Consider the following 27,640-nt stretch of genomic DNA (forward strand, 5'->3'; position numbering starts at 1 on the left):
TTCCCCGTGTAGCACCTTCCAGTACAATGGAAATCCCAGTTGTTGGCAACAAGAAACAGATGTACAGATTAAGCTCTGTAATATCTCACTCAGGCACAAAATCTACAAGGGGGTATTTCTGGACAGAACTGGCTTTTGACACTTAAGATACGGGCAGATGACTTACACATTTCTGTTGGCATGAATAGGGAAGGAGTTGGCACAAGTGCAGAAGGGGTTATATATTTATATGAAGTAGTTAATGAGCCTCAGATGCAAACAAATTGCCATGATGTACAGTTCAAGCACATGATTAAGAATCAGAGATTTATGTCATTCCACAGTATGAATAATTTTCTAATCACACAGTGGATATAAGGTGGCTCATTTACATGTTTCTTGACACTACATCAGCATTTTCTGAATGCCATAAGATATTACTTATTGCTGACCAAAGGAAACCGTCTCCTCACTTCAAAAAGGCAATTTCCCAGTTTGAAGCATTGAATTCAGCGACATTTTCACAATCCATGGTTCAAGAACAACTTCATTACAGTGGTGTAAAGGACATAGTTGAACATTTTGTTCAGGAAATTCTACCTGCAAATTTCTTGGCAAGTGCTCTACATTCACAGTCTGAACATTTCCAGTAAGTGTGATGCCCAGGCAGTGTATGGCCAGACTACCAAACAACTGATCGTAGAACCCAGGGACATTTCTGCAGAACGCGTAGGCCAATACCTTGTTGGTTTAAATCAACAGAGCAGAGCATGTAATATATCTAAGAATTCAAAAGGCACTCAACATTCAAGCTTTTATGTAACCCATGCTCTACAGACTTTGCTTGTAAAAATAGACAGGGATAGGATCAAATTACCTAGAAGCTTTACTCTCCTTTGCATATTTAGCAAACATACATATACTATTTCTAGTAGTCACATTTTCAGACGAATACCCATTTGTGAAACTGTATACATGTCATGACCAGTTTTGGCACGTAAACTGCACTGAGACATCAAAGTTGCCAGTTGGCTATAGATTAGAATTACTCAACAAATTGCTGCACAAAGACACATGTTGTCTCGTTGCATATGACCGGATAAGTAGAGGTTCTCCACTTTGGTCTGAAAGAAGTCATTCTGTCACGTCCTGACCAGTGAAAAGGGTCATTTGCCATAGTAGAATGGTCAGGGCGTGGCAGGGGGGTTTGTTGGTTTCAGGGGAATGTGTTCTAGTTTTCATTTTCTATGTTTCGTTTTCAAGGTTTGGCCGAGTATGGTTTTCAATCAGAGGCAGGTGTCTTTCGTTGTCTCTGATTGGAAGCCATACTTAGGCAGCCTGTTTTCCTTTGTGTTTTGTGTGTGGTTGTATTTCGTATAGTCGTTGTCCTTACGGAACTGTTTGGCGTTTATTTTGTTTAAGTGTTCTCTCATAATAAAAGATGAGCACTCAACACGCTGCACCTTGGTCCAATCCTTTCGACGCATGTGACACATTCACTTACTGTATGCACTGTCAAATGCAAGGAATGTGATACCTCTCAATTGGGGGCGTTTTGAGAATATAATAGTACCTGTGAATTTAAAAGCACATTGGATAATGTGTTTGTGCTCAAAATAGTATAACATTGAGTGTTAAAATAATGGACTCCTTAAAGCAGTATGAGAAGGAACTGGAGGGCATTCTGCACTCACTACAGAAATATCTGGCGCTACAGTATTTGGCTTGACATGGAAAGGTTGTGGACATTGTTCTGAAATATGAATTTTCTCATTGTGGGAATTTCAAAGCTCAGGTAGATGGACGTAGTTGTGGTCCCTATATGTTTGTTCAGTAAAGCAGTCCATTCACAACAACATGAGATGTATTTTGTATGAATTATCAGAAGGAAGATTATTGTGTTAATGTTACAAGAATGTGTATATCAGATTCATTGAGTATGATGGTGAACGCCATGAAAGTATAGTGAATGTCATGAAGGAATGCTTCCATGTACACTGTCAAAAGGAGATCAATCTGCAATGATTTCATTAAGTGGTGTAACATGCAAATGTACTATGGTTCTCGGATTGTTTGGCGCATTTCAGGAGCTGATATGCTGAACCCTGATATTGCATATAAGGACATCCAGGACATACATAGCAGGCGGTGTCTGAGGAAGGTGTGAAAATTGTCCAGACTCCTGCCACCCCAGCCATAGACTGTTCTCTCTGCTATCGTCTGGCAGGCGGTACAGGAGCATTTGTTCTCGGACCAACAGGCTCCGAGACAGCTTCTATCGCCAAGCACTGAGACTTTTGAACAGCTAAGCAATGGCTGCCCACGTTCATCCATGGTCTATCTGCACTGATTTTATGCCACTCATGGGTCTTTACCCACACACTCACACACGCCAACACTGACTCTACTGCACACACTCACTGACACCAACCTACACACACACATACACCCACTACTTATGCTGCTGCTATATTGATTATTTTTACTATTTATCCTGCTATCATTCACTTTCTCCTTGCCCCTGTCTACATGTACATAGTGTATCTACCTTAACCACTCCAGTATCCCTGCATATTGCACATTTGGCACTGGCACGGACCCTGTATATAGCCTCATGTCTCATGTTTTTCTTATTTCTTGTGTGTTTAAAAGAAATCTACTTCATACTATTTGATATTGAACACTGAATTGTTGGGAAAGAACTAGCAAGTAAGCGTTTCACTGTACTTGTGCATGTGACAACTCAAAACTAATTTGAAACTTCTGAGTAACTGTTGATGATCAATGTGATATTTGTTATGAATAAAGTATGTTTTTTTGGACAAAGTGAACTTGCATCTCTCTTGCCTTTTTGAATAAACATGTTGTATCCACCAGAAGTGTCCACCAAAAAGAAGATTATAAGATATTTGTCTTTTACATTAAAGGGTATTTTGGTAGAACAATATGTGCTATATTTGAACCATAGTGTTCAGGCACCACATTTGAAGCTGTTTGACCAGAGTAAAAGTCCAGCAAAACTCCCTATAACTTAGCTTTTTGTTCGAACTCACCCTACTGAGTATTTTCCACCCCACTTTATCTGAGACAGGTATTAGACAGCCCAAAACAGTGTATTGCATTGGGGGCTAAAGAGGGGGAGGAGTAAAAAGACAGCAACAATCTATACAACACAGTTTCCCTCAAACTAAACATATTTGGTTAAAAGAGACCCTACTGAGTCTTTTCCACCTCACTTTAGCTGAGACAGGTTGTAAACTTGTTCCTTTACAGTCCAATATGTATTCCATATACAGTGAACTGCATTGGCAGCTATGTTCTGTTGCATGGGAAGACCTCAATAGTCAAACTCTGAACGACCAAATAATTAGTATCTATTAGCAAAAGATAGTAAAGACAACTGCTGGGCACAGCACATAGAGTTAAGGTTTCACAGAACTAGAATAAGACATGAGGCTTTAAGCCACTAGAGGGTGCTACTAGGATAAGACACATTAATTAACTTCAGGGTTGGTGCACCTGGGCTGGAATAATACATTATGGCCTTTCTCTTGCATTTCAAAGATGATGGTACAAAAAAATACAAAAAAAACAGTTGGTTTTTTTCTTTATATTATCTTTTACCAGATCTAATGTGTTATTCTCCTACATTCCTTTCACATTTCCACAAACTTCAAAGTGTTTCCTTTCAAATGGTACCAAGAATGTGCATATCCTTGTTTCAGGTCTGGAGCTACAGTCAGTTAGATTTGGGTATGTCATTTTAGGCGAATATTGAAAAAAAGGGGCTGATTATATAATCATCCAGGAATACATCTCAAGCAAACAGGAAATACATTAAAACTGTGAAAGGATCTGTAAGAACCAATAAACACTTTTAAGCATAGCACCAGTTATATAAATAACATAGCCATTTCACACGGGACCTCAGCCACCCATGCCATGGCATGTTCATCCCGACACCATCTAGAAGGCGGAGACAGCACAGGTGCATCAAAGATTGGACCAAGAGACTGAAAAATAGCTTCTAACTCCAGGCCATCAGACTATTAAATAGTCACCACTAGCCAGTCTCCTCCCAGTACCCTGCCCTGAACTTTATTCACTGTTACTAGCCGGCTACCGCCTGGTATTCAACCCTGCACCTTAGAGTCTACTGCCCTATGTACATAGTCATTGAACACTGGAAACTTTAATGTTTACATACTGTTTTATCCACTTCATATGTACAGTATATACTGTATTCTAGTCAAGGTTCATCCTATATAAATACTGCTGTACATACCTTGTCTATTCATACACTGCCCATAATGTCTATACACACCATCATCTACATATATATTTATAGTCTGGACTCCGACATTGCTCGCTACACCCGCGGCAACATCTGCAAAATATGTCTACATGACCAATACATTTAGATTTGTTTAAATGTGAAATTTTGATTTAAACATTTGATTTTAAATCTTCTCCACATTATAATATTCTTTATCTATTCTCATTAGTTTCATAATTTCTTACATTATGCGCTATGACTATGCAAAGATACAAAAAATATTGATTGTAAATAAAATACAATGTTATTTGTCACATGCGCCAAATACAACAGGTACCTTACTGTGAAATGCTTACTTACAAGCCCTTAACCAAAAACACAGTTCAAGAAATAGAAATAATAAAATATTTAAATCAAATCAAATTTTATTAGTCACATGCAGTTAAGAAAAATACAGATAAAGATAAAAGTAACATGTAATTAAAGAGCAGCAGTAAAACAACAATAACGAGGCTATATACATGGGGTACCGGTACCGAGTCAATGTGTGGGGGTACAGGTCAGTCGAGGTAATTTGTACATGGAGGTAGGGGTAAAGTGACTATGTACAGATAATAAACAGCGAGTAGGAGCAGTGTAAAAACAAAAGGGCTGCCAGGGGAAGGGGGGCTGTCATTGTAAATAATCTGGGTGGCCATTTGATTAATTGTTCAGCAGTCTTATGGCTTGGGGGTAGAAGCTGTTAAGAAGCCTTTTGGACCTAGACTTGGCGCTCCGGTACCGTTTTCTATGTGGTAGCAGAGAGAACAGTCTATGACTTGGATGACTGGAGTCTTTGACAATTTTTTGGGCCTTCCTCTGACACCACCTAGTATACAGGTCCTGGATGGCAAGAAGCTTGGCCCCAGTGTGATGTACCCAGTGATGTATTATACACATAGCGTTTAATCGCAGACTTTTATTTTGAAGGCAAAATCGTTCAACTGGAAGTCTTAAAGGAAAGTTTCACCAATGTTGAATGTTAAATTGTTTTTGTGCATCTCTGTCGATTCCCTGGGTCATTTGATGTTTTCATGTGTATCTGAGTTGTCTAGCACATTTTTCCTATTTGTCTGCCTCTTTAGTCCAGGGTGCATTGCATCAAATATGTATATAATTTAACCGCGGTGCAGTTGTCAGATATATTACAAAAAGGAGATAGGAATCCATTGAATTAAGAACGTCTAACGCCCCACCAAGCAGACTGTCGACCAATTGCGTTCAGGTTGTTCTGCTGTGTCACACGGTTGCTAAATTAATCGTCTCGAAATCCCGTCGAAATTACGTAATATCACGATTCCAAAGCTATACAATACTACAGATAGTAAGTTAATTATCTCACATCTCGGAAAAGATTTGGAATATTGTACTTTTTTGACGAAATTCGTGCTAATCTGGGTTTTTGAGCGAGCACTCAATAGACTCCCATTCACTCCTTGAGAGAGCGCTCATTGTCTCAGAATTGCCCAGAATGCACCGCGCAGCCCAATGACGTAAAATTATAAATTTTTCAATCTCCCTCAAAAGTATAACTGCCGTTGCGAATGTTAAACTGTAGTCTGACTCTTAGTGACATTAATCTGCAGGGCCCTGTTTCAGAAAGCAGGTTTAACAAACTCTGAGTTTAAACTTGAACTCTGGGTTGACTAACTCTGAGCTGTCAAACTCAGAGTTTTGAGTTTCAGAACAGGTGATAACAATTAGTTTAATCAACTCTGAGTTAAGTTAACCCTGAGTAAAGCGGAGTACGACCACTGGTGGGGACAAGATGGCGGAGTGAGTGGTCGCATTAAACTGAGCTCCTGAACTTTAAATTTAATTCAAGCCCTAATTTGAGTTTGACGACGAACACAGTTAAAATTACGTTTTTTTGCTATCTTTTTTGGTATTTATTTTATTATTTTGATGGTTTACCGAACACCACTTTGTTATACTTAAAGCAAATTCAGTCATAACATTAGCTGAGATGGAATCTAGCAAAAATGTAGAGGGAGCTGTCATAACCGAGGTAGATACTGCCAACTATAGGGAAGATTCTGACACTCCCCAAGAAGTAACGGTACCGAGGTCGGATGAATTCGTTTTCGGTACTGGTGTCCAAATAACCCCTTCGAAACCCCCCTACATGAAGAGACTACGAGAAAATGACGCCGGGCAGACTCAACCACCCCAGCCTTTCACAAATGAAGCCAACTTCGAGGCCATCCAGGGTTTAAACAATACATTTGACGAACAAGCTATTTGGCTGAATGGCTTTGATGAGAGGATTCATAAAAATACCCTCTCGATTGCAAACGTTTCCAGAACTACAGAGTTTAATGCATCAGGCATTATTATCAGGCATTAATATCAGGCATTATCAGGAATATTACCACTGATGTGAAACTTGAAAAATAAAGTTGACGCCCTGACAAAAGAGAACGAGGAGCTACGCTCAGCCAGTGCTGGACAGGACCGATACAAGCGCCGATGGGGGCTAGGATCTGAACGGGCTACCTGTAACTGATGGGGAGAATATCAGAGGGATTGTGATTGACATATGCCCCTGCTACCCTGAACATCGCTGTAGATCTTGTACACCGTCTCGGAGATAAGAGAAAGGAGATGAACAGACAGACAGGTCATCATGATGTTTGCGTTGAGGAACATGATAGACGAGGTGTGGAGAGCTGCCAGACTTGCGCCGATGTGCAGGGAAAAAGGCATTTGCGTTTGCAGAAGATTTGAGCAAGCGCGACAGGGATGCCCGTGCCAAGCTGTGGCACAAGTCGATGAGGCAAGACGCAGGGGGGAAAGCCTTCTTTCGGGAGGGGTTTGCTGTCATTGACGGCCGCAGGGTGGAGCTACGTGATTGACTGATTTATGCTTTATGAGTTGGCCTGCTTATACAGTAGTAGGCTTATGAAGCCATATACCGTTTCAACTGGTGAGTTTATTCATGCAATCGTTTATCTGAACGTCGCATATAGGTGATATTGCATTGGGCCGTACTGTTCGTAGTGGCGAGTTTTGAATGTGAACATTAACCAACGTAAGCACACAGATTTTTGTTTCTGGCTTACTAAGTTAGTTTTTATTAATTGTTTTAAGATCGTTATTAAGTAAATCTCAATAAAACATTTAATGTGGCTTGATTAGCTTTCAGAGATTTATTTTAAGTTTGAGTTCAATTTAAGTAATACACTATTAATATAACGTGTTATTACACGGTCTATCCATTTATTTTCCTTTTTATGGTGGTTACTGTTTGTCAAGTACATTTTTGAAGGGTTTTTGCTACCTTAATATTATTCAGGGTACCTGTTTATTCTAGACTCTTTATTTCGTATACTCTAATCCAACATTTCTCTTTCCTTTTTATCCTTGAACACCAGGGGTTTACATAAGTTAAAACGCAAGGCAATTTTTTGTATTTGTAAAGATTCAATAAAGTCCAATTGTCTTTTATTTCAAGAGAGACATTCCTCAGATGTTGAATTTTGGACTTCACAATGGGGTGACCAGATCATTTTTAGCCATGTCTCGTCTCATCCTGCTGGTGTGGCAATGCTTTTCAGATGGTTTCCAGGTACGGTTTTAGAAAGCAGGTGTGATGAGGGTCACTGGATATCTATTGTTGTTGAATATAAAGGCTCATGTTACATATTGGTAAATGTTCATGGTTATAACATACGGTCAAAAAAATCTATCTAACATCTTGGTAAAGTCTTAATTGAGTTGAAAAAACAATATTCTACAGATAACAGGTAATTCTAATGTAATTCTAATGTTGCTCCTGATGACTGGATGGGTAGGTATCCCTCCAGACATTTCTGCGCTAACTTTTAACTTCTGACATTTAGCGTTCATAGAATGCAACTTTTTAAAGCAATTTTCTTGGTTCAACTCTACAAATAGGGACAGACAATTAAAATCTAGAATTGATTATTGGTTGGTATCTTCCAATCTTATGAATCTTGTCAGTGAATGTAGTATTTCCTCAGCTCCTCTGACAGACCATGGTACCATTGTTCTTTCCTTTTTGTTTTGATGATGAGATTTTCTAAAGCATACTGGAAATGTAACTCTTCTTTTATTAAAGAATGAGTCATTTTGTTTACAGTCTAAAGCTCTAATCAGAGAGACCTTTCTGTCACGACTTCCGCCGAAGTTGGTCCCTCTTCTTGTTCGGGCAGCGTTCGGCAGTCGACATCACCGACCTTCTAACCATCGCTGATCCACTTTTAATTTTCCATTGGTTTTGTCTTGTCTTCATCACACCTGGTTCCAATTCCATCAATTACATGTTGTGTATTTAACCCTCTGCCCCCCCCCCCCCTGTCCGTAATTGTTTGTTATAGTGCTTGTGCACGGTATGCTGGTATTTACCGGGTTTTGTTTGACCCATTTATTGTATTGTTCTGTTGACGGTGGTTTATAGTTATTAAACACAATCGTTGTAAATCAGTTTCCGCTGTCCTGCGCCTGACTTCTCTGCCGCCAGTAGCATCGCATTACACTTTCTCGATTCTGCTCTTTCTTCTGCTAGCTCAGAAAATATTCTCCAAGCAGATGGATATTATTGTTGATAGTAACAGGCAGAGTAATAAACTTGAGGCGGCAGGTAGCCTAGTGGTTAGAGCGTTGGACTTGTAACCGAAAGGTTGTAAGATCGAATCCCCAAGATAAAAATCTGTCGTTCTGCCCCTGAACAAGGCAGTTAGCCATTGAAAATAAGAATTTGTTCTTAACTGACTTGCCTAGTTAAATAAAGGTACAATAAACATTGTACCTTTATTTAGAGCTTGCTAAATGTCGATGTGATTTGGACGACATAGGCCAAATGGATTGAAAAAGGTGGGGGAGGAAAAAACATTTCTTTAATTTGGAGAAGGGTAGGCAAACTACGAATAGGTAATTTACATAAATGAATGTAATACTATCTGATGATCTTGAAGTGATTTAATTAGAAAATACACTATCAATCTCATCTTTCAGAAGGTGACTTGGATTCCTTTTTTTGATTCAGTTATTAACTCTGTTAACCCTATCGAAGAAAGGTTTAAGAAACTGTGATTCTGATAAATATTACTGCGTTGGACCAAGCCATTAAACAAATGCCTATAGGTAAATCTGAACCGGATGGCCTGACTCCTGAGTTCTATTGACATTTTTGGCCTGATATTAGAGTTATTGCTTTCGGTCTACAAAGAGGGCATTGCTAATGCTATCTTACTTCCTTCTTTGAGATGGGGACGAATAGTTCTTATAGTCAAACCAAAGAAGGACTCTCTTTACCTGGACAATAGGAGACCAATCACGTTGTTGGCTACTAACTATAAGTTACTAGCCCATGTCTATGCGAATAGGCTGGAAAAAATGCCTTGATATAATCAGTGAAACTCAATCAGCCTTCATTAAAGGTGCATGAGGAGATAAAAAGCTGTCATCAATTGAACGCAGATAACATGATTCATCATGGCAACAGGAGAAAAAAGGGCTCGAACCTCCTCTCCAGTGGAGTTAGAAATATTAATGAATGCGTATGCAGAATATGAGTATATATTAAAGAAAAAAAGCAATGCAGCAGCAAAAGAACGTGAGCTGGCGTGGCAGAAAATTGCTGACCAAGTCAATGCGTCAGTATTCATTTAAAAAAAAAAAGGTATCTTCAGAGTTACACTTATTCAACATTTATATAATGTGTGTATTTTAATATTTATGCAGGTGCAACCCAACAGGCACGAAACGTACTTGGCAGCAACTGAAGATTAAATCTAAAAATATACTTCAAACAGATAAGGTATAATTTCATTACAAGCAATTGTGATGTTGTTTAGCCTACCCTACCTAATTATACAGCATTCAGTGGTTACATTCAATATGTCATATATTTAAGTAGTTAGCAAAAACATATATACTTTTCAGTCTCCAAATTTGTGCTTACTGGACATGTTCAAATTTGACCTCCATTATAGCCAATAGAAAAAGGTTGAGGGCTGAAAAACAGGTGAGGGTCCACCTCCACCACGACTCACAGAGGCTGAAGAGAGAGCCCTCAAAACAGTGGGCGACTTATTGCTGAAGGCATCTCTGGAGGAAGCTCATCTGACCCAACCACACACAAGGGCCTAAATAAGAGGTTAGTTATTCAAATTAATTACATATGTACATTCATCCTTTTGCCAGTGTTACCTCAGTGATGCCCACCATCCATCTTAGACACAACTTAGCACACTGATTTTCTTGTAGCGGTACAATTCTTTATTGACTGCTGTTACTTTTTCAGATTCTTAGTTGTCCTTCAGACATCATCGATTTTAAGATGACTCAAAGTTCTATATTTGAAAAATGGTGATGCGGCCTGCACACTGTTGTAAAATTCAAATTAGGTGGGTCATTTTTCTGGGTAAAGTTATAATTGAGCTGTCTAATCTTCATCTTCTACCAGTTACTGATGGTGTAATCTGTCTGGTGGAGCCTTCTGCCATAACAGACCTCCATGCAGTTGTATGTACTCTTAATACTCCATAGAGTTTTCATAATGGGTTGGAGTAGAACACCAAAATTGTTAATTTTCATTACATGAGGATGATGAAGACACCTTGTTAGCTGCCACAGAGAGGGAAGATACAGAGAGGCCTATTGAGGTTTACACTTTAAAAATAACATCTAACAGTTGATGATAGTGTTGCACCATTGTACCATAAAACTTGCACCTTCCTTTTCTCTAACAGAGCAATGCTGGAAATTACAATGAGGAAGAGGGCCATCCACCTCCACAGCACAACTTACCTCAGTAAGATGTTGTTCAGCATTGGCCCATGACTTACAATGAAAGTAAATAGACCTGGCACTGTGAAATTCAATGTCATTTTTTGTGTTCCTATAGCTCCCTTTGAAACAGCTGTATAAGGTGTACTTAGAGAAACAAAATAAAAAATGTAATTTCGAAATTGACAACAAGGCTGCAGATGCAAAAGATAAAAATAGAAATACAACTGATGGAACATCAGTTAAAGGTGGGTGATGTGCCCACAGGTGGATGATTTTACTTGTTTGAACAACATAAAACAATACTAACTACTGTACTGCATTTGTACTTGCAGGAAATAAAGAAGACTTCATAAAAAGAAAGGCATAATGTATTTATTTGACACTGGGGAGGTGATGGGTCAATCAGAAATGATGGTAGCATATTGTGTCTGACTGCTCTTCCATCTCAGGATCGTTCACTGGTTGAGTAGGACATTGTTCTCCTCTAATTGTGGCAATGTTGTGCAGAATCACACATGCCACAATAATGTCCATTTCCATTTCTGGGTTGACCCTGAGCCTACGAAGGCACTGGAACCGGGCCTTGAGCATCCCAATGGTCATCTATACCCTGTCCCTCTGTCACCGAGCAGGTAACCATCAAACTCTCCTATGATAAAACGAGGATACAGTGAAAATGTTCATTTGTAATAGGAGGAAACAATATATATAATATATATAACAATAATATATATAACAATATATATATATATATAAAACTCACCACGGACAAATCTAGCGCACTCATTAAAAATGTGCGAGTCAGCCACAGACCCAGGCCACTTTGCTTCCACGTTGCTGATGATGTGGGCTGCATAACATGATCTTAGCTGCAGTAGCTGTATTGTGAAGTGTCTTTCATTTGGAATGCTAAAGGCTACTATTTAGGCCTACCTGCACATTAATGCTGTGGAAAGACTTCCTATTCACAATTCACATAATCTCCTTCATTTACTGAAGGAGGTGTGATAGGAATAAGAGTGCCATCTATGAAGCCAATCACACCTGAAATCCCTAAAATATATCAAATTAATTGATTTGTTTTTCAAGTTTCAAAGCTTCATAATAAATAAATGATTGCTTAGACTGATACCTGCAATTCTTTGGAATTCTTGTTTGAGTCTTGTGGGTCTGTGACTTGGAACACCACAAAAGTGTACAGTAAACGTTTCAATGCAAGAGTCACATTTCTGACAATCCGACTGACGGTTGCCTTAGAAATATGCTAAGCGCCACGGATGTCTAAAACAAAGAAGAGGAGAATCTCCGGGTTAGTTGAAAAGAAACTGCCAGCGAGCAGGTTAGCTTCACATAGTATGTTGCCATAGTAACTGACTCAGAGTTAAGCTCAACTGGCTTTGTCAAACCGAAAACTCCGTTTCCTTCAACTCTTGAGTTTTCACTAAACCGGCTTTCTGAAACAGGACCCAGGTTGAACATGGTGCGATTGAAGACTCCTAAAGTGATAGTGGAGATTTTACAGCTAACTAGCTACGTTACATGCTGATATTGACTTTGGTATTTTTGTGTATAGTTACGGTTGCTTGCTTGCTAATAGCCCATAGAGAGGCATTGCATTGTGGATTTTGTAGTCGACTTGAGTTGTGACCCGGTATCATATAAACACACACAATACATGAAATAATGCATAGAATTGCAGGAAATTAGCTGTAAACAGAAGAAAAACTCTGCCACGTGCAAAATCGGTAGAATTGCGTGAAATTAGCTTTAACACTGCAAAAGTTATCTCAGCCAACAAGAGGTGCGTCAACAGTTTGGGTTCGCACGTGTTGCGGGAACTTTGTGACCGGACCTTCTCAAATAGTACTTGAGTGCACCTGGTCTATACTTTGTGAGTATACCTGACACATCAGGTATTCTGCCACTGTGTACTCTCTGTTTAGGGCAAAATAGCATTCCAATTTGCTCTGTTTTTTGGTTAATTCTTTTTAATGTGTCAAGTAATTATCTTTTAGTTATCTCATGATTTGGTTGGGTCTAATTGTGTTGCTGTCCTAGGACCAGCTTGCTTAGCAAACTTCTCCAGGTTCTTCTCTGTGTAGGTGATGGCTTTGGTATGGAAGGCTTGGGAATCACTTCCTTTTAGGTGGTTGTAGAATTACAGTTTTTGATGATTAGCGGGCATCGGCCTGATTTTGCTCTACATGCATTATTTGGTATTTTACATTGTATACGGAGGATGTTTTTGCAGAATTATGCGTGCAGTCTCAATTTGGTGTTTGTCCCATTTTTGTGAATTCTTGGTTGGTGAGCAGACACCAGAGCACATAACCATAAAGGGCAATTGGGTTCTATGACTGATTCAAGTATTTTTAGCCAGATCCTAATTGGATGTTGACTTTTATGTTCCATTTGATGGCGTAGAAAGCCCATCTTGCCTTGTCTCTCAGATCGTTCACAGCTTTGTGGAAGTTACCTGTGATGCTGATGTTTAGGCACGAGGTATGTATTGTTTTTATGTGCTCTAGGGCAATGGTGTCTAGATGGAATTTGTATTTGTGGTCCTGGCAACTGGACCTTTTTTAGAACACCATTATTTTTGCCTTACTGAGATGAACTGTCAGGGCCCAGGTCTGACAGAATCTGTGCAGAAAATCTAGGTGCTGCAGTAGGCCCTCCTTGGTTGGGGTCCGAAGCACCAGATCATCAGCAAACAGTAGACATTTGACTTCAGATTCTAGTAGGGTGAGGCCGGGTGCTGCAGACTTCTAGTGCCCTTAACAATTCGTTGGTACTGTATATATGTTGAAGAGCTGGGGCTCAAGCTGCAACCCTGTCTCACCCCACGGCCCTGTGGAAAGAAATGTGTGTATTTTGCCAATTTTAACTGCGCACTTGTTTGTGTACATTCATTTTATAATGTTGTATCTTTTTCCCCCAACACTGCTTTCCATCAATTTGTATAGCAGGCCCTCATGCCAAATTGAGTCAAAAGCTTTTTTTAAATCAACAAAGCATGAGCAGACTTTGCCTTTGTTTTGGTTTGTTTGTTTGTCAATTAGGGTGTGCAGAGTGAATACGTGGTCTGTCATATGGTAATTTAGTAAAATGTCCATATGACATTTGCTCAGTACATTGTTTTAACTGAGGAAATATACGAGTCTGCTGTTAATGATAATGCAGGGGATTATCCCAAGGTTGCTGTTGACGTATATCCCACGGTAGTTATTGGGGTCAAATTTGTCCCCACTTTTGTGGATTGGAGTTGATCAGTCCTTGGTTCCAAATATTGGAGAAGATGCCAGAGCTGAGGATGATGTTAAAGAGTTTAAGTATACCCAATTGGAATTTGTGGTCTGTATATTTTATAATTTAATTTACCATCAACCCCACAAACCTTTTTTGGGTTGAAGGTTTGTGTTTTGTCCTGTAGTTCATTCAATGTAGTTGGAAAATCCAGTGGGTTTTGGAAGTCTTTAATAGCTGATTCTAAAATTTCTAATTGATCATGTATGCTTTTGCTGTTTTGTTCTTTATTATAGAGCCAACACGATTGGAGAAGTGGCTTATCCATACATCTCCATTTTGGATAGATAAATGTTCATGTTGTTTGTTTAGTGTGTTCCAATTTTCCCAGAAGTGGTTAGCTTCTATGGCATCTTCAATTACATTGAGCTGATTTCTGACGTGCTGTTCCTTCTTTTCCGTAGTGTATTTCTGTATTGTTTTAGTGATTCACCACAGTGAGGCTCAGGTTTTCTGGGTCTCTATGTTTTTGGTTGGATAGGTTTCTCAATATCTTTCTTAGGTTTTTGCATTCTTCATCAAACCATTGTTTTTCATTTTCTTATGTTGTCTGCTTGAAATTTTTTGATTTTATAAGGAAGCTAAAAGGTCAAATATACTGTTTAGGATTTCAACTGCCAAGTTTACACCTTCACTATTACAGTGAAATGTTTTGTCAAGGAAGTTGTCTAAAAGGGATTGAATTTGTTGTTGCCTAATTGTTTTTGGTAGGTTTCTACACTACTTTCCTACCATCTATACCATTTCTTAGTATAATGCAGTTCCTTTGGATTTGATGCCTCATGACTGAGTATTGCTCTATTCAAGTTGACTGTGATTTTTATGTGATCTGATAGTGGTGTCAGTGGGCTGACTGTCAATGCTCTGAGAGACTCTGGGTTGAGGTTAGTGATAAGTAGTCTACAGTACTACTTCCAAGAGATGAGCTATAGGTGTACCTACCATAGGAGTCCCCTCGAAGCCTACCATTGACTATGTACATACCCAGCGTGCGACAGAGCTGTAGGAGTTGAGGCCTGTTTTTGTTGGTTGTTTTGTCATAGGGGCATATTTGGGAGGGAATGCTATCACCTCCAGGTAGGTGTTTGTCCCCCTGTGTGCTGAGTGTCAGGTTCTTGTCCAGGTCTGGCGTTTAGGTCACCACAGACTAGTACATGTCCCTGGGCCTGGAAATGATTGAACTCCCCCTCTAGGATGGAGAAGCTGTCATCGTTAAAGTATGGGGATTCTATTAGCGGGATATAGGTGGCACACATGAGGAATTGTTTCTCTGTTAATTTTTAAAGAAGGAAGATGATGAGTAGGCGGCCGGTACGTTCACAATAAACTTTAGTGAACTATTAACATAATATATTTACAAAAGAATAAATATGGGAGGAGTCAGTCTTGTACATCAGGATGCACAACTGCAACTACTTATTTATTTTTCATATTATTTCTCATGTTGCCTTTTTACACTGACGTGATAATGTAGAATTTTGTGTTTTGTATATAGTTATTTACCTGTCGTGACATTTACCTGTCCCCACCTCTATTTCTAGACACGTCAGCTTCCGTCAACAGTGCTGCCTAAGGAAGACTCTAGTAGTCAAAATGTGTTGCAGTTGGGCTTTCTGATGTACTAGGCCGACTGCTCCCATATATGTATTCTTCTGTAAATATACAGTGCCTTCAGAAAGTATTCACACCCCTCAATTTTTTCCATGTTGTTGTGTTACAGCCTGAATTTAAAATTGATTAAATTTAGATTTTTGGTCACTGGCCTACAAACAATACCCCATAATGTCAAAGTGGAATTATGTTCCCAGCGACGCTGCAGCGACGCTCCCCATCCAACCTGACAGAGCTTGAGGATCTGCAGAGAAGAATGGGAGAAACTCCCCAAATACAAGTGTGCCAAGCTTGTAGCGTCATACCCAAGAAGACTCGAGGCTGTGAATTAGCAAACATTTAGAAAAACCTGTATTTATTTAATCAATTTTAGAATAAGGCTGTAACTTTACGAAATGTGGAAAAAGTTAAAGGGTCGGAATACTTCCCGAATGCACTGTATCCGTTAGGTCCCTCAGTCGAGCAGTGAATTTTACAGATTCAACCACAAACACCAGGGAGGTTTTCCAATGCCTCGCAAAGAAGGGCATCGATTGGTAAAAAACAGACATTGAATATTCCTTTGAGCACGGTAAAGTTATTAATTATACTTTGGATGGTGTATGAATACGCCTATTCACTACAAAAGATATAGGCGTCCTTCCTAACCCAGTTTCCGGAGAGGAAGGAAACCGCTCAGGGATTTCACCATGAGGCCAATGGTGACTTTAAAATAGTTGCAGAGTTTTGAATGGCTGTGATATGAGAACATTGAGGATGATAAACAACATTGTAGTTACTCCACAATACTGACCTAATTGACAAAGGGAAAAGAATGAAACCTGTACAGAATAAAAAAATATCCATAACATGCATCCAGTGGGGCTTGGGCAGGTGTATTATTGGGGTGGGGGCAGAAGGGGCATAAGTCTGATCTGGGAGGGCCTATATAGGGTGTGGCCAAGGTTTGTTTGGGGGCGTCTCGGCTGGGGATGGGGGTTCGCTTGGTGCAAGTTCTTCGGGAGGGTGTCTCGCAGGTCTGTGTGGGGTGTCTTGCTCCAGTGTGAGGTGCTGGGGCTGCGGTTGAGGGTGACGTCCTTCAGGGTCCTGGCAAAAGTTGGGATTGCTGCCTTGTAGAGGTGGAACTGGTCGTAAAGGCTGTTCAAGTCCAGGGTGTAGTGGTGGGCCAGGTAGACATTAGGTTTTGAGGCACAGTCCTGGGAAATGCTTGCATTCACCAGTTGTATGGTGGCAGGGTGAACATATTTTTGTGGTAGCAGGATGGAGATGACCACCTGTGTTTTTAAAAAATTGTTTTTAAAAAATGTAACCTTAATTTAACTGTGTTAGGGGAAGTGGAAGAAGCTTTTTCAATCTCATTCACACACTCACACATACAATCTGTATTCTTTGTCAAATCTGCAGAGGGCAGTGTTTACCTCTGGCCCAGCTTTCTAACCTATATTATGATAACAGTGAGGCTTCAAGCCCCCTATCCCTTGAACTAAAGTCGATTTAACTATCCCTGTACAATTGCATGGTATGTTTTGTCATTACTCTTCTTCTGCATGATCTCAAACGGGTCATGATGCTATAGTTAATGGGAAATTATGCTTTCTAAAACTCGGCCTACATTTCATTTTTGAGTGCTCTTGTTTACATTTTCATAATCGGTTTACAGGTTGTGTCTCTCCGAAGCTGCAGCACTTTTGCACAGCACCATACAGATAGGATCCGTTATAGAATACGATTCTATTTCTATGGACAACACCAAAGCTGTTCTATTTGTGACAACACTGAGGTGAGTGTTCTTGTGAGGTCGCCATATTCAGTTACGCTAGCGGTGGTGTCTATTGACCACCCACAACGTAGCAGTAGCTATCTTGCGGCTAGTAGCCGGATGAATTTGGGGGAGTGCCTGGTTTGAAGCTAGCAAACGGCCGTCGTTAGTGGGAAGGAGGCGGTTCTAGTCCTCCGCTAGCACGAGAGAAGACCCGCCTCATCTGTAGAATGAACGCTGGCAGTCTGGGAACGTTCCGACAGTAATTATTATACCTCAGTGATTCCAACAGGCTCCTTGGCTTTGGTAAACGTGTTAGAGGTATCTCACCGTTTGAAGACTACTTATGGATGGAAACTTGACCACACGACGGTAAATGACACTACAAATCAACGTATTTATATTAGTTGTAGCCTACTATGGCGGGGAGTGAATCGCAGTTATGGCAACGCGGAACTTTCATTCGATGTTGTATGCGGAGATAACGTTAACAAAGAACCCTCGCTCCAGCTAGCCAAAGCTAACATTTATCAGACAGATTTAAAACGGTCAAGGGGAAAATTCAATGTTCGTTTTTGTATTGATTTGTTTTATCGTTTCGATTTCTCGATTATGTATTTTGACAAACGTTATTCAATTGCTCTTTTACTAGTTAAGCTGGGGTAGCTAGCCAGCTAGAGCGGTCTGCTAACTAGCCGGCTAGCCGCCATCAAGCAGGAGAGTGTAGCTATCACTAACGTTAGCTAGATAGCTACCAAGCTGCTGGCTTGCCGCCATCATCAGGCATAAGAGTGTAGCTATCACTAACGTTAGCTAGATCGCTAGCTAAATGCGCAATCCAACATGGAACGATGATGCCTGTGAGCAAGTTAACCCCAACGTTTGTCCAGACAAAAAAGGATTATTCAGTTTTAAATATATTAACTACGTTAATGTGTGAAATGTTGTTTACTGTTTTCAATGTCAACTAGTTTACATTGATAGATGACATAACTAGGTAACGGTATATACCAGCAATGGCTAGTTAACGTCAGCTTCGTGTTCTATAATATTGTTTGTCGTAGCTAACGCCGTTGTGGTAAACTAAAAGCCTTGTTATCTACAGTCAGCAGCCAGTCAAGTGTCGGCTATGGCTGTGCTCAAATGTAACACGTGATTTTCTCTGCGAAACTCCGAAATTAATCCAAGCAGAGACGGTGAATATGACCAGTCTCCTCTCTAGCCCAGTTAGCTACCATTCGTTTTCCTTTAGACCGCTCTGCAAGCGTTATATTGTCAACATACGTTAGTTACTCCCCACGCGTGCAGTTTATTTGTGTAACTATTGTAATTTACTGCTGTCGCCCGGTAGATACTTCCGAAAAAGGTCAAAAATATAAATAAAATCTGCGCCAAATCTCCACATTCATTAAGATTTCTGTAAAAACGTCACCTATATTAACTACTTAATCTGTTTACATGAAATATTATTGCATTTCGTGTAGCATGTGTGAAACAACCGGTTGATAAGACATTAATACTGTTGTAGGTGATAAAATCAATGATCTTTCGGGATACTGTACTGCTGCGGTAATTAGTCACTAATTATTCAGATTATTCGTGATTTTATTGGAAGTACTGAGGAGGTGGAAGCACGTGCACGCTTGGTAAAAAACAATACATATTTTTTCCTGACAATACAATATTTGTGTTGCTTATGTTTTAAGACCTTTTTTGGAAGTACACACCGGGCGTGAAAACAGTAAATGACTGTAGTTGCTTATCGAAACTCCATATTTGGTGACAAAGGAACGTATTTTGACTCAACACTTTCACAGCTGTTTAATAGGAAAATTAATGGTAGCTAACTGGGCTAGAGAGGAGACTCATCATATTAATAATCTCCTCTTTGCCCAGATACTGATTCAGACTACACCTAGCTAGCAGATTGTAATGGGCTAATGTGTTTTTCCATTAGCTGTTACAGGGTAGGTGCTTTTTGGCCTAACGCAACAAATTTTCAACCAACCTTAACTTGGCGTTGGGAAGACAGCCAAAGTCTAGTTGCAGAGGGTTTGTTTAGCAATAAAGCACGAGGCGGTGTGGTATATGGCCAATATGTTGCTCCAATATGTTGGCCATATACCACAAACCCCGAGGTGCATTACTGATATTATAAACTGTTTACCGAAGTAATTAGAGCAGTAAAAATACATGTTTTGTCATACCTGTGGTACCATGGCTGTCAGCCAATCAGCATTCAGGGCTCGAGCCACCCAGTTTATAATTGAATTAAAAAAATGCTCTGTTATTAAATAAAATAAATTAAGTTATCCGTCTTTTCTTTTTGAAATCTTCTCTCATTTATTGAGACCAGTGAGTGTCATAATGATATGCAGCACTTTGGGATGGACACCCATCTGTCCCAATCAATGAGAGATTTAAAATAGACAAGAAGGCGACATGCACGTTGTTGGATTACTTAACGGTGAGAAAATGGATTCGGTTTATTAACAGAGCATTTTCTAAATTCAAAAGAACCCCCTGCAACTAGACATGGACGTTTAGAAGACAGTCTGTCTTTCAAATTGGGGAAGTATAGACAAGTTATGGTCAGTTGTAGGCACTGTTTGCCGTAGCACACAGAATTTATTAGCCAGTTGGAATAAATAGGCAATATTTTTAATAGCTTGACTGCACCACAAGCTAGTGAAGCTATTGTAGTATTATGTGTATGTTCTGTGTATTATGATATTTAGTTACCTAGTAGGACACTTGTTTTGCTGTGTCTTGTAAAGCGTGAGATAACTGTCTGCACTTGACCAACATGACAGGGACACATCTTGTTTATATATAAATACTGAACATTCACTCTGTAGTTTGTACTGCTTCTTAAAAATGATTTTAATCAGACACTCCTCTCCCACCGCTTTGCAGTCAGTGATGGAATTTTACCTGTTAAGTCAGGAATTCCAGATTTGTTGACCACCCCTCACTCACAGTTAAACCAGTTAGCCCCTTTCCCCCCTAAATTTCATTGCTATACTGATCTCGTCTGTCCCTGTTTCTTTCCCCCTGCAGTGACACTGGATCTCTGCTGGGAGTGTGTGGTCTGTCGTTGCCTGCACAGTGAGGCTTGGTGCCTGGAGCTGAGTCTAGCGCTTTCCCCCTCCCTTCTGGTGGCTCCTTATGCTGGATTGCAGCTGTACCCTGTGTTTTGCAGGATGGATGGTGTGGATCTAAAGGGTCTCGTGTGTTGGCAGCACTCCCTGTTCTGTGACAGTGTTCTCTTCTTTTCTATTTACAAAAGAACACCCCCAATCCTCCACCCAGACTCTGAGCCCTGTATACCTACGAACTGTATTTAAGCAGCAGTCACACAGGTAGGAATAGGAGAGGGAGATTTGCAAAACAAGCTCCTGTTTTAATTGGTCAGTCTGATACATTTTTTGACCACATAGATTTCCATTTCTTACCAAAGCCTTTATGGAGGAAGTTTGAGTTTTCTTTTCTCTGTTGAATCATATCCGCTCACTATCGTTGGGGGTGGTGGGATGTCGGAAAAGCCCAACAACAAGATGGTTAAGTTCCTGACTCCCCTTCCCAAGAGTGGTAATGGTAACGGAAACAACGGGTCTGGCTCGGACTCGCTTGTTGGTGAACGGATGGCAGCGGAGGTGAGGCGGCGCCACCACACCATGGAGCGCGACCGTTGCGCCGCAGAACATCGAACATTCTTCCGTCGCAGCGTCATCAGCGACTCCAACGCCACAGCCCTTGACCTCCCCTTACCCAGTAAAATCCCTGTCCTTGCACCCCTTGTACCCCGCGTGCGAGATGTCGCGCCCGGCACTCTGGTGCACTCCCCACCCCAAGACCTGCACCCCGTGTGACTGTGAGGGAGGAGTTGGCTGAGTGCGAAGGTGGAGTGAAGGTGGATGTGGTGTCTGTAGAGCAGAAGGCTGCTATACTGCAGGATATCTGTGATGGGGAAGCAGTGGTGGCTCAGCAAGCAAACAGTCTAGCTGCCCAACCTCTGAGCCAAACGACAGAACCTGAACATGAGAGTGAGGTGAAGGAGAGAGGAGAGGGTGAAGAAGGAGAGGGTGAAGAAGGAGAGGGGAAGGAAGCAGATAAGGAAGAGAAGGAGAAAGCCCGGGTAGAGGCTGAACTGAGAGAGGCTGAGAAGAAGGTGCAAGATGACATTGAGGAAGCCGAGACGAAAGCGGTGGGAACATCGCCGGATGGGCGTTTCCTGAAGTTTGACATTGAGATTGGACGTGGTTCCTTCAAGACGGTCTACAAGGGCCTGGACACAGAGACCACAGTGGAGGTGGCATGGTGCGAGCTGCAGGTAGGACTGGGCTACATCTCAATACTATCTATGTAGCTTAACAAACTTGCATCCTCATTTCCCTCCATGAATACTAATATGAAAGAGCAACACTCATAAGCCCAGTGATTACAAAATTGGCTCTTTACAGGTTACCGGTTGATCCCTAATCAGACCCATACAAAACCTGTTGAGTCACTCATAACCTACAAAATCTGTGAGAAGAATATACTAGTCTCATCTCAACCTGGTCTCAGAGCATTTTGTATTATTCTGTACGTAAATCGTTAGTATGATACTGTATGTTGAGTTTCGTATGGTATGTATTAATTTGTGGATGTTCCTCATCCATTTCATGTGATGTTACAAATTGCAATTTGTTCCGAATATGAAAAAAAGTACAGCGTGTTACGAATTCCAATTTGTGGCTATTGGCAAGGTGGCTACTGCTGATGTTAGCTAGCTGGCTAATGTTAGCTTGGAGTTAAGGGTAGGGTTAACTAAAATGGTTAGGGGAAGGGTTGGCAAACATGCTAAGTAGTTGCATGGTAGCTAAACAGTAGTAACTAGTTGCTCCCGAGTGGCGCAGCGGTATAAGGCACTGCATCTTAGTGCAAGAGGCATCACAACAGTCCCTGGTTCGAATCCAGGCTGTATCACATCTGTCCGTGATTGGGAGTCCCATAGGGTGGCGCACGATTGGCTCAGCGTCGTCTGGGTTTGGCCGGGGTAGGCCGTCATTGTAAAATAAGAATTTGTTCTTAACTGACTTGCCTAGTTAAATAAAGGTTAAATTAAGTTGCAAGGTTGTCCTTGATGAGATTCGAACACGTGGCCTTTGGGTTGCTAAACGTTCGCGTTATATGCCCACCCATCCATGCCGACCAACCTACTTATGTTTTTGCCATACCAACATTTGACCCGATTTACATTTACTATGTCATGTCTAGTCTGAGACCAGGCTGCTCATATTGTCAGGCTAGGCCCAAAAGTCTGCCTTTTCTTCAGCGGTGACTATGGGCGTTTATGCTGTCTTTGAGTCACATTCAGGGCATTTGGACATTGTAACTGTCACCGGGAGTCAATCAGTCAGTTATCCCTTCAGTTGTGGTGTTGCAAATCCAGTGAACACAGGACCATTTGAAGCCAATGGTTCAAAGTAGGGATGCACAATATATCGGTGAACATATTGGATTTGGCCGATATTAGCTAAAAATGCCAAGATCGGTATCGACCCTATCTCTAGTTTAACGCCGATGTGCAAAACCGATGTCAAAGCTGACGTGCATACCTATATAATGATGTAATGACGCCATGTACAATTTGGCGCTACGCGTGCAACACAGCATTCCTAACCAAGCCTTCAAGGTCTGCTGTGTGGATCGAGCAGTCATTTGAAAGAGTCTGAAAATTTTTGGCAAGTGAGGCTCGACCTGTCCGGGTTATGTGTTGTGAAGCTAGCCACAAGAAGGATTAGGCACAGTAGTAGAATTTGAGGTTTGCCTTCAGAATAAAAGTACCTCTTTGAAAGTGATGCAGAAGGTTACAATTGGTGGAATCATGCCATATTAGACTAGATAACGTTAACCTTTTAGGGACAGACGTTCCGCTAGCGGAACGCCTCACCAATATCCAATGGTAGAGCGTGGCGCGAAATACAAATACCTCAAAAAATGCTATAATTTCAATTTCTCAAACATATGACTATTTTACACCATTTTAAAGACAACTCTCGTTAACCTGTTGGGGCCAGGGGGCAGTATTTTCACGGCTGGATAAAAAAACGTACCCGATTTTAATCTGGTTACTAATCCTACCCAGTAACTAGAATATGAATATACTTATTATATATGGATAGAAAACACCCTAAAGTTTCTAAAACTGTTTGAATGGTGTCTGTGAGTATAACAGAACTCATTTGGCAGGCAAAACCCTGAGACATTTTCTGACAGGAAGTGGATACCTGATGTGTTGAATTACCTTTAAGCCTATGCCATTGAAACACACAGGGGCTGATTAATGTTTTGGCACATCCTATTGCTTCCACTAGATGTCACCAGCCTTTACAAAGTGTTTTGAATCTTCTACTATGAGATCTGACCGAACAAGAGCCTTGGAACGGTGATGGCCGATTAGACTCTGGCGCGAGGTCATGTTGGGTACCCTCGTTCCAAAACGTTTTAAAAGAGAATGCATTCGTCCACCTTGAATATTATTCATGTTCTGGTTAAAAAAGGCCCTAATGATTTATGCTATACAACGTTTGACATGTTTGAACGAACGTAAATATATTTTTTCCCCTCGTTCATGACGAAGTCCGGCTGGCTTAGATCATGTGCTAACAACACGGAGCTTTTTGGACATAAATGATGAGCTTTTTTGAACAAAACTACATTCGTTATGGACCTGGGATTCCGGGAAGTGACATCTGATGAAGAGAATCAAAGGTAATGGATTATTTACATAGTATTTTCGATTTTAGATCTCTCCAACATGGCCGTTTGTCTGTATAGCAAAGCATATTTTTCTAGGCGCAGTGCTCAGATTATTGCAAAGTGTGATTTCCCAGTAAGGTTATTTTTAAATCTGGCAAGTTGATTGTGTTCAAGAGATGTAAATCTATAATTCTTTAAATGACAATATAATATTTTACCAATGTTTTCTCATTTTAATTATTTAATTTGTGGTGCTGACTTGACTGCCGGTTATTGGAGGGAAACGATTTCCTCAACATCAATGCCATAGTAAAACGCTGTTTTTGGATATAAATATGAACTTGATAGAACAAAAAATGCATGCATTGTCTAACATAATGTCCTAGGAGTGTCATCTGATGGAGATTGTAAAAGGTTAGTGCATCATTTTAGCTGGTTTTATGGTTTTGGTGACCCTGTCTTTGAATTGACAAAACATTACACACAGCTATTGTCAATGTACTCTCCTAACATAATCTAACTTTATGCTTTCGCCGTAAAACCTTTTTGAAATCGGACAACGTGGTTAGATTAAGGAGATGTTTATCTTTCAAAGGGTGTAAGATAGTTGTATGTTTGAAAAATTTGAATTTTGACATTTATTTGGTTTCAAATTTGCCGCTCTTGAAATGCACCTGCTGTTGATAGGGTGCACCACGGGTGGCACGCTAGCGTCCCACATAGCCCCAAGAAGTTAATCTAACCACATTGTCCGATTTCAAAAAGGCTTTACAGCGAAAGCAAAACATTAGATTATGCCAGGAGAGTACCCTGCCAAAAATAATCACACAGCCATTTTCAAAGCAAGCGCATATGTCACAAAAAACAAAAACACAGCTAAATATAGCACTAACCTTTGATCTTCATCAGATGACACTCCTAGGACATTGTTATACAATACATGCATGTTTTGTTCAATCAAGTTAATATTTATATCAAAAAACAGCTTTTTACATTAGCATGTGATGTTCAGAACAAGCATACCCACTGCAAACTTCCGGTGAATTTACTAAATTACTCACAATAAACGTTCACAAAATACATAACAATTATTTTAAGAATTATAGATACAGAACTCCTTTATGCAATCGCGGTGTCAGATTTTAAAATAGCTTTTCGGTGAAAGCACATTTTGCAATATTCTGAGTAGATCGCTCGGCCATCACAGGCTAGCTAATTTGACACCCACCAAGTTTGGTGCTCACTAAACTCAGAATTACTATAAGAAAAATTGAATTACCTTTGCTGTTCTTCGTCAGAATGCACTTCCAGGACTTCTACTTCAACAACAAATGTTTTGGTTCCAAATAATCCATAGTTATATTCAAATAGCTCCGTTTTGTTAGTGCGTTGAGGTCACTATCCGAAGGGTGACGCGCGATCACATTTCGTGACAAAAAAATTCAAAATATTCCATTACGTACTTCGAAGCATGTCAAACGCTGTTTAAAATAAAATGTTATGCTGTTTTTCTCGTAAAATAGCGATAATATTCCAACCGGGCGATGTTGTATTCATTCAAAGGCTGAAAGAAAAAAATGGAGTAGTCTCGTGGATGCGCATCTCCAGTGTCATTGTTCCCAGGCTGACCACTAACAAATTATCCTTCTGTTCTTCGCCCAGAGACAGCAGACACCCCATTACACTTTCTGGCGCCTTCTGAGGGCCAATGGAAGCCTTAGAAAATGTCACGTAACAGCACAGATGCTGTATTTTCGATAGAGATGCTACAGAAGGACAACAAATTGTCAGACAGGGCACTTCCTGTATGGAATCTTCTCAGGTTTTGGCCTGCCATATGAGTTCTGTTATACTCACAGACACCATTCAAACAGTTTTAGAAACTTCAGAGTGTTTTCTATCCAAATCTACTAATTATATTGCATATTCTAGTTTCTGGGCAGGAGTGAAATAATCTATCTGTAAACAATTGTTGGAAAAATGACTTGTGTTATGCATGAAGTAGATGTCCTAACCTACTTGCCAAAACAATAGTTTGTTAATAAGAAATTTGTGGTGTGGTTGAAAACGAGTTTTAATGACTCCAACCTAAGAGTATGTAAACCTCCGTCTTCAACTGTACGTATCGATGAATCGTTGTGACATATGAAATGCGAGTGATGGTGTAATCAGTGTGTAATAACTACATAAAAACATTTATGAATGCGTTTAAATTATGTGATGTGCAGTCCTGATTGGTCAACAACCTTAGTTGACGTGTATCTTTTTTGACATGCAACGAACCAAACGGTGTTCCATAGAAATCCTGGTTGAGAATGAAACGACTGAACAACGAAACAGCAAGTTTGTGAAGAAATAGGTTTAGATTATGTTTTACTGGTAATGGGGACATGCGTAAATCCCAGCAAAATACTTTTTCGGTCTCTGTGTGTGTAACCTTTTTTATTTAACTAGGCAAGTTATTTAACAAATTATTTTTTACCTTGACGGCCTACCCGGCCAAACCCGGATGACGCTGGGCCAATTGTGCGCCACCTTATGGGACTTCCAATCACGCCAGTTGTGATACAGCCTGGATTTGAACCAGGGACTGTAGTGATGCTTCTTGCACTGAGATGCAGTGCCTTAGACCGCTGCATCCATGTGTGTCAATTATTTAACTGTACTAGAATGCTTAAGGCTGCAAAAAATATATATATATTGGTGTCGCTTTTTTGGCAAGGAAAATATTGGGTATCGGCCAAAAATGTAATATCGGTGCATCACTAGTTCAAAGTGTCTTTAGCTCCATGAATGCGAGCTGTGGACTCCATATAAATTACATCCATCAAAGTAAGGATCTCTTGATGGATAGAGTGGTCTGTTGTAATCGTAGAACTCATTCTTAAAAGGGAAATGGACAGTCCAATAACAATGTTTCCCTTATAATTTTTTTCAGCAGCCATTGCAAAGTTAGCATGGGGCGTGAGCGTGGCCAATTGCATGCACAGTCTCTGACCAAAGATTTTAAAGGTCCTCCTCTTGGCCACGGAGACACAATTTTGCGGTTTTAAAGCAGATTTCGTGCAATTCGACACATTTTGCCATGCTGTGTTCTATGCTATCTGTGACTCAAACGTTCTAACAAAATCAATGGGTCCCTCATACAGGACACTTTTTTTTCTCTC

The 27,640-nt window shown here is 40.3% G+C and overlaps 1 protein-coding gene, 1 long non-coding RNA gene and 1 pseudogene across 2 annotated transcripts in view; 2 read left to right on the forward strand and 1 right to left on the reverse strand.

The window, feature by feature from the left end:
* Positions 1 to 27,640, forward strand: part of LOC106561341 (E3 ubiquitin/ISG15 ligase TRIM25-like) — a 552,627-nt pseudogene that overhangs the window by 61,023 nt on the left and 463,964 nt on the right.
* On the reverse strand, positions 11,407 to 12,930 carry LOC123728126 (uncharacterized). Its single transcript, XR_006759959.1, has 2 exons — positions 11,814 to 12,930; positions 11,407 to 11,699 (listed from the first exon to the last, which is right to left on the reverse strand). It is a non-coding gene; the product is annotated as an uncharacterized lncRNA (long non-coding RNA).
* Positions 17,823 to 27,640, forward strand: part of LOC106561324 (serine/threonine-protein kinase WNK1) — a 65,615-nt gene continuing 55,797 nt past the window's right edge. The window contains 3 exon segments of the mRNA XM_045698696.1: positions 17,823 to 18,098; positions 20,787 to 21,552; positions 21,555 to 22,059. Of these exon segments, the coding sequence (XP_045554652.1) occupies positions 21,260 to 21,552; positions 21,555 to 22,059 (798 nt within the window). The 5' untranslated portion in view covers positions 17,823 to 18,098; positions 20,787 to 21,259.

This window comes from Salmo salar, chromosome ssa17, assembly GCF_905237065.1.
Source record: "Salmo salar chromosome ssa17, Ssal_v3.1, whole genome shotgun sequence".
NCBI lineage: Eukaryota > Metazoa > Chordata > Actinopteri > Salmoniformes > Salmonidae > Salmo > Salmo salar.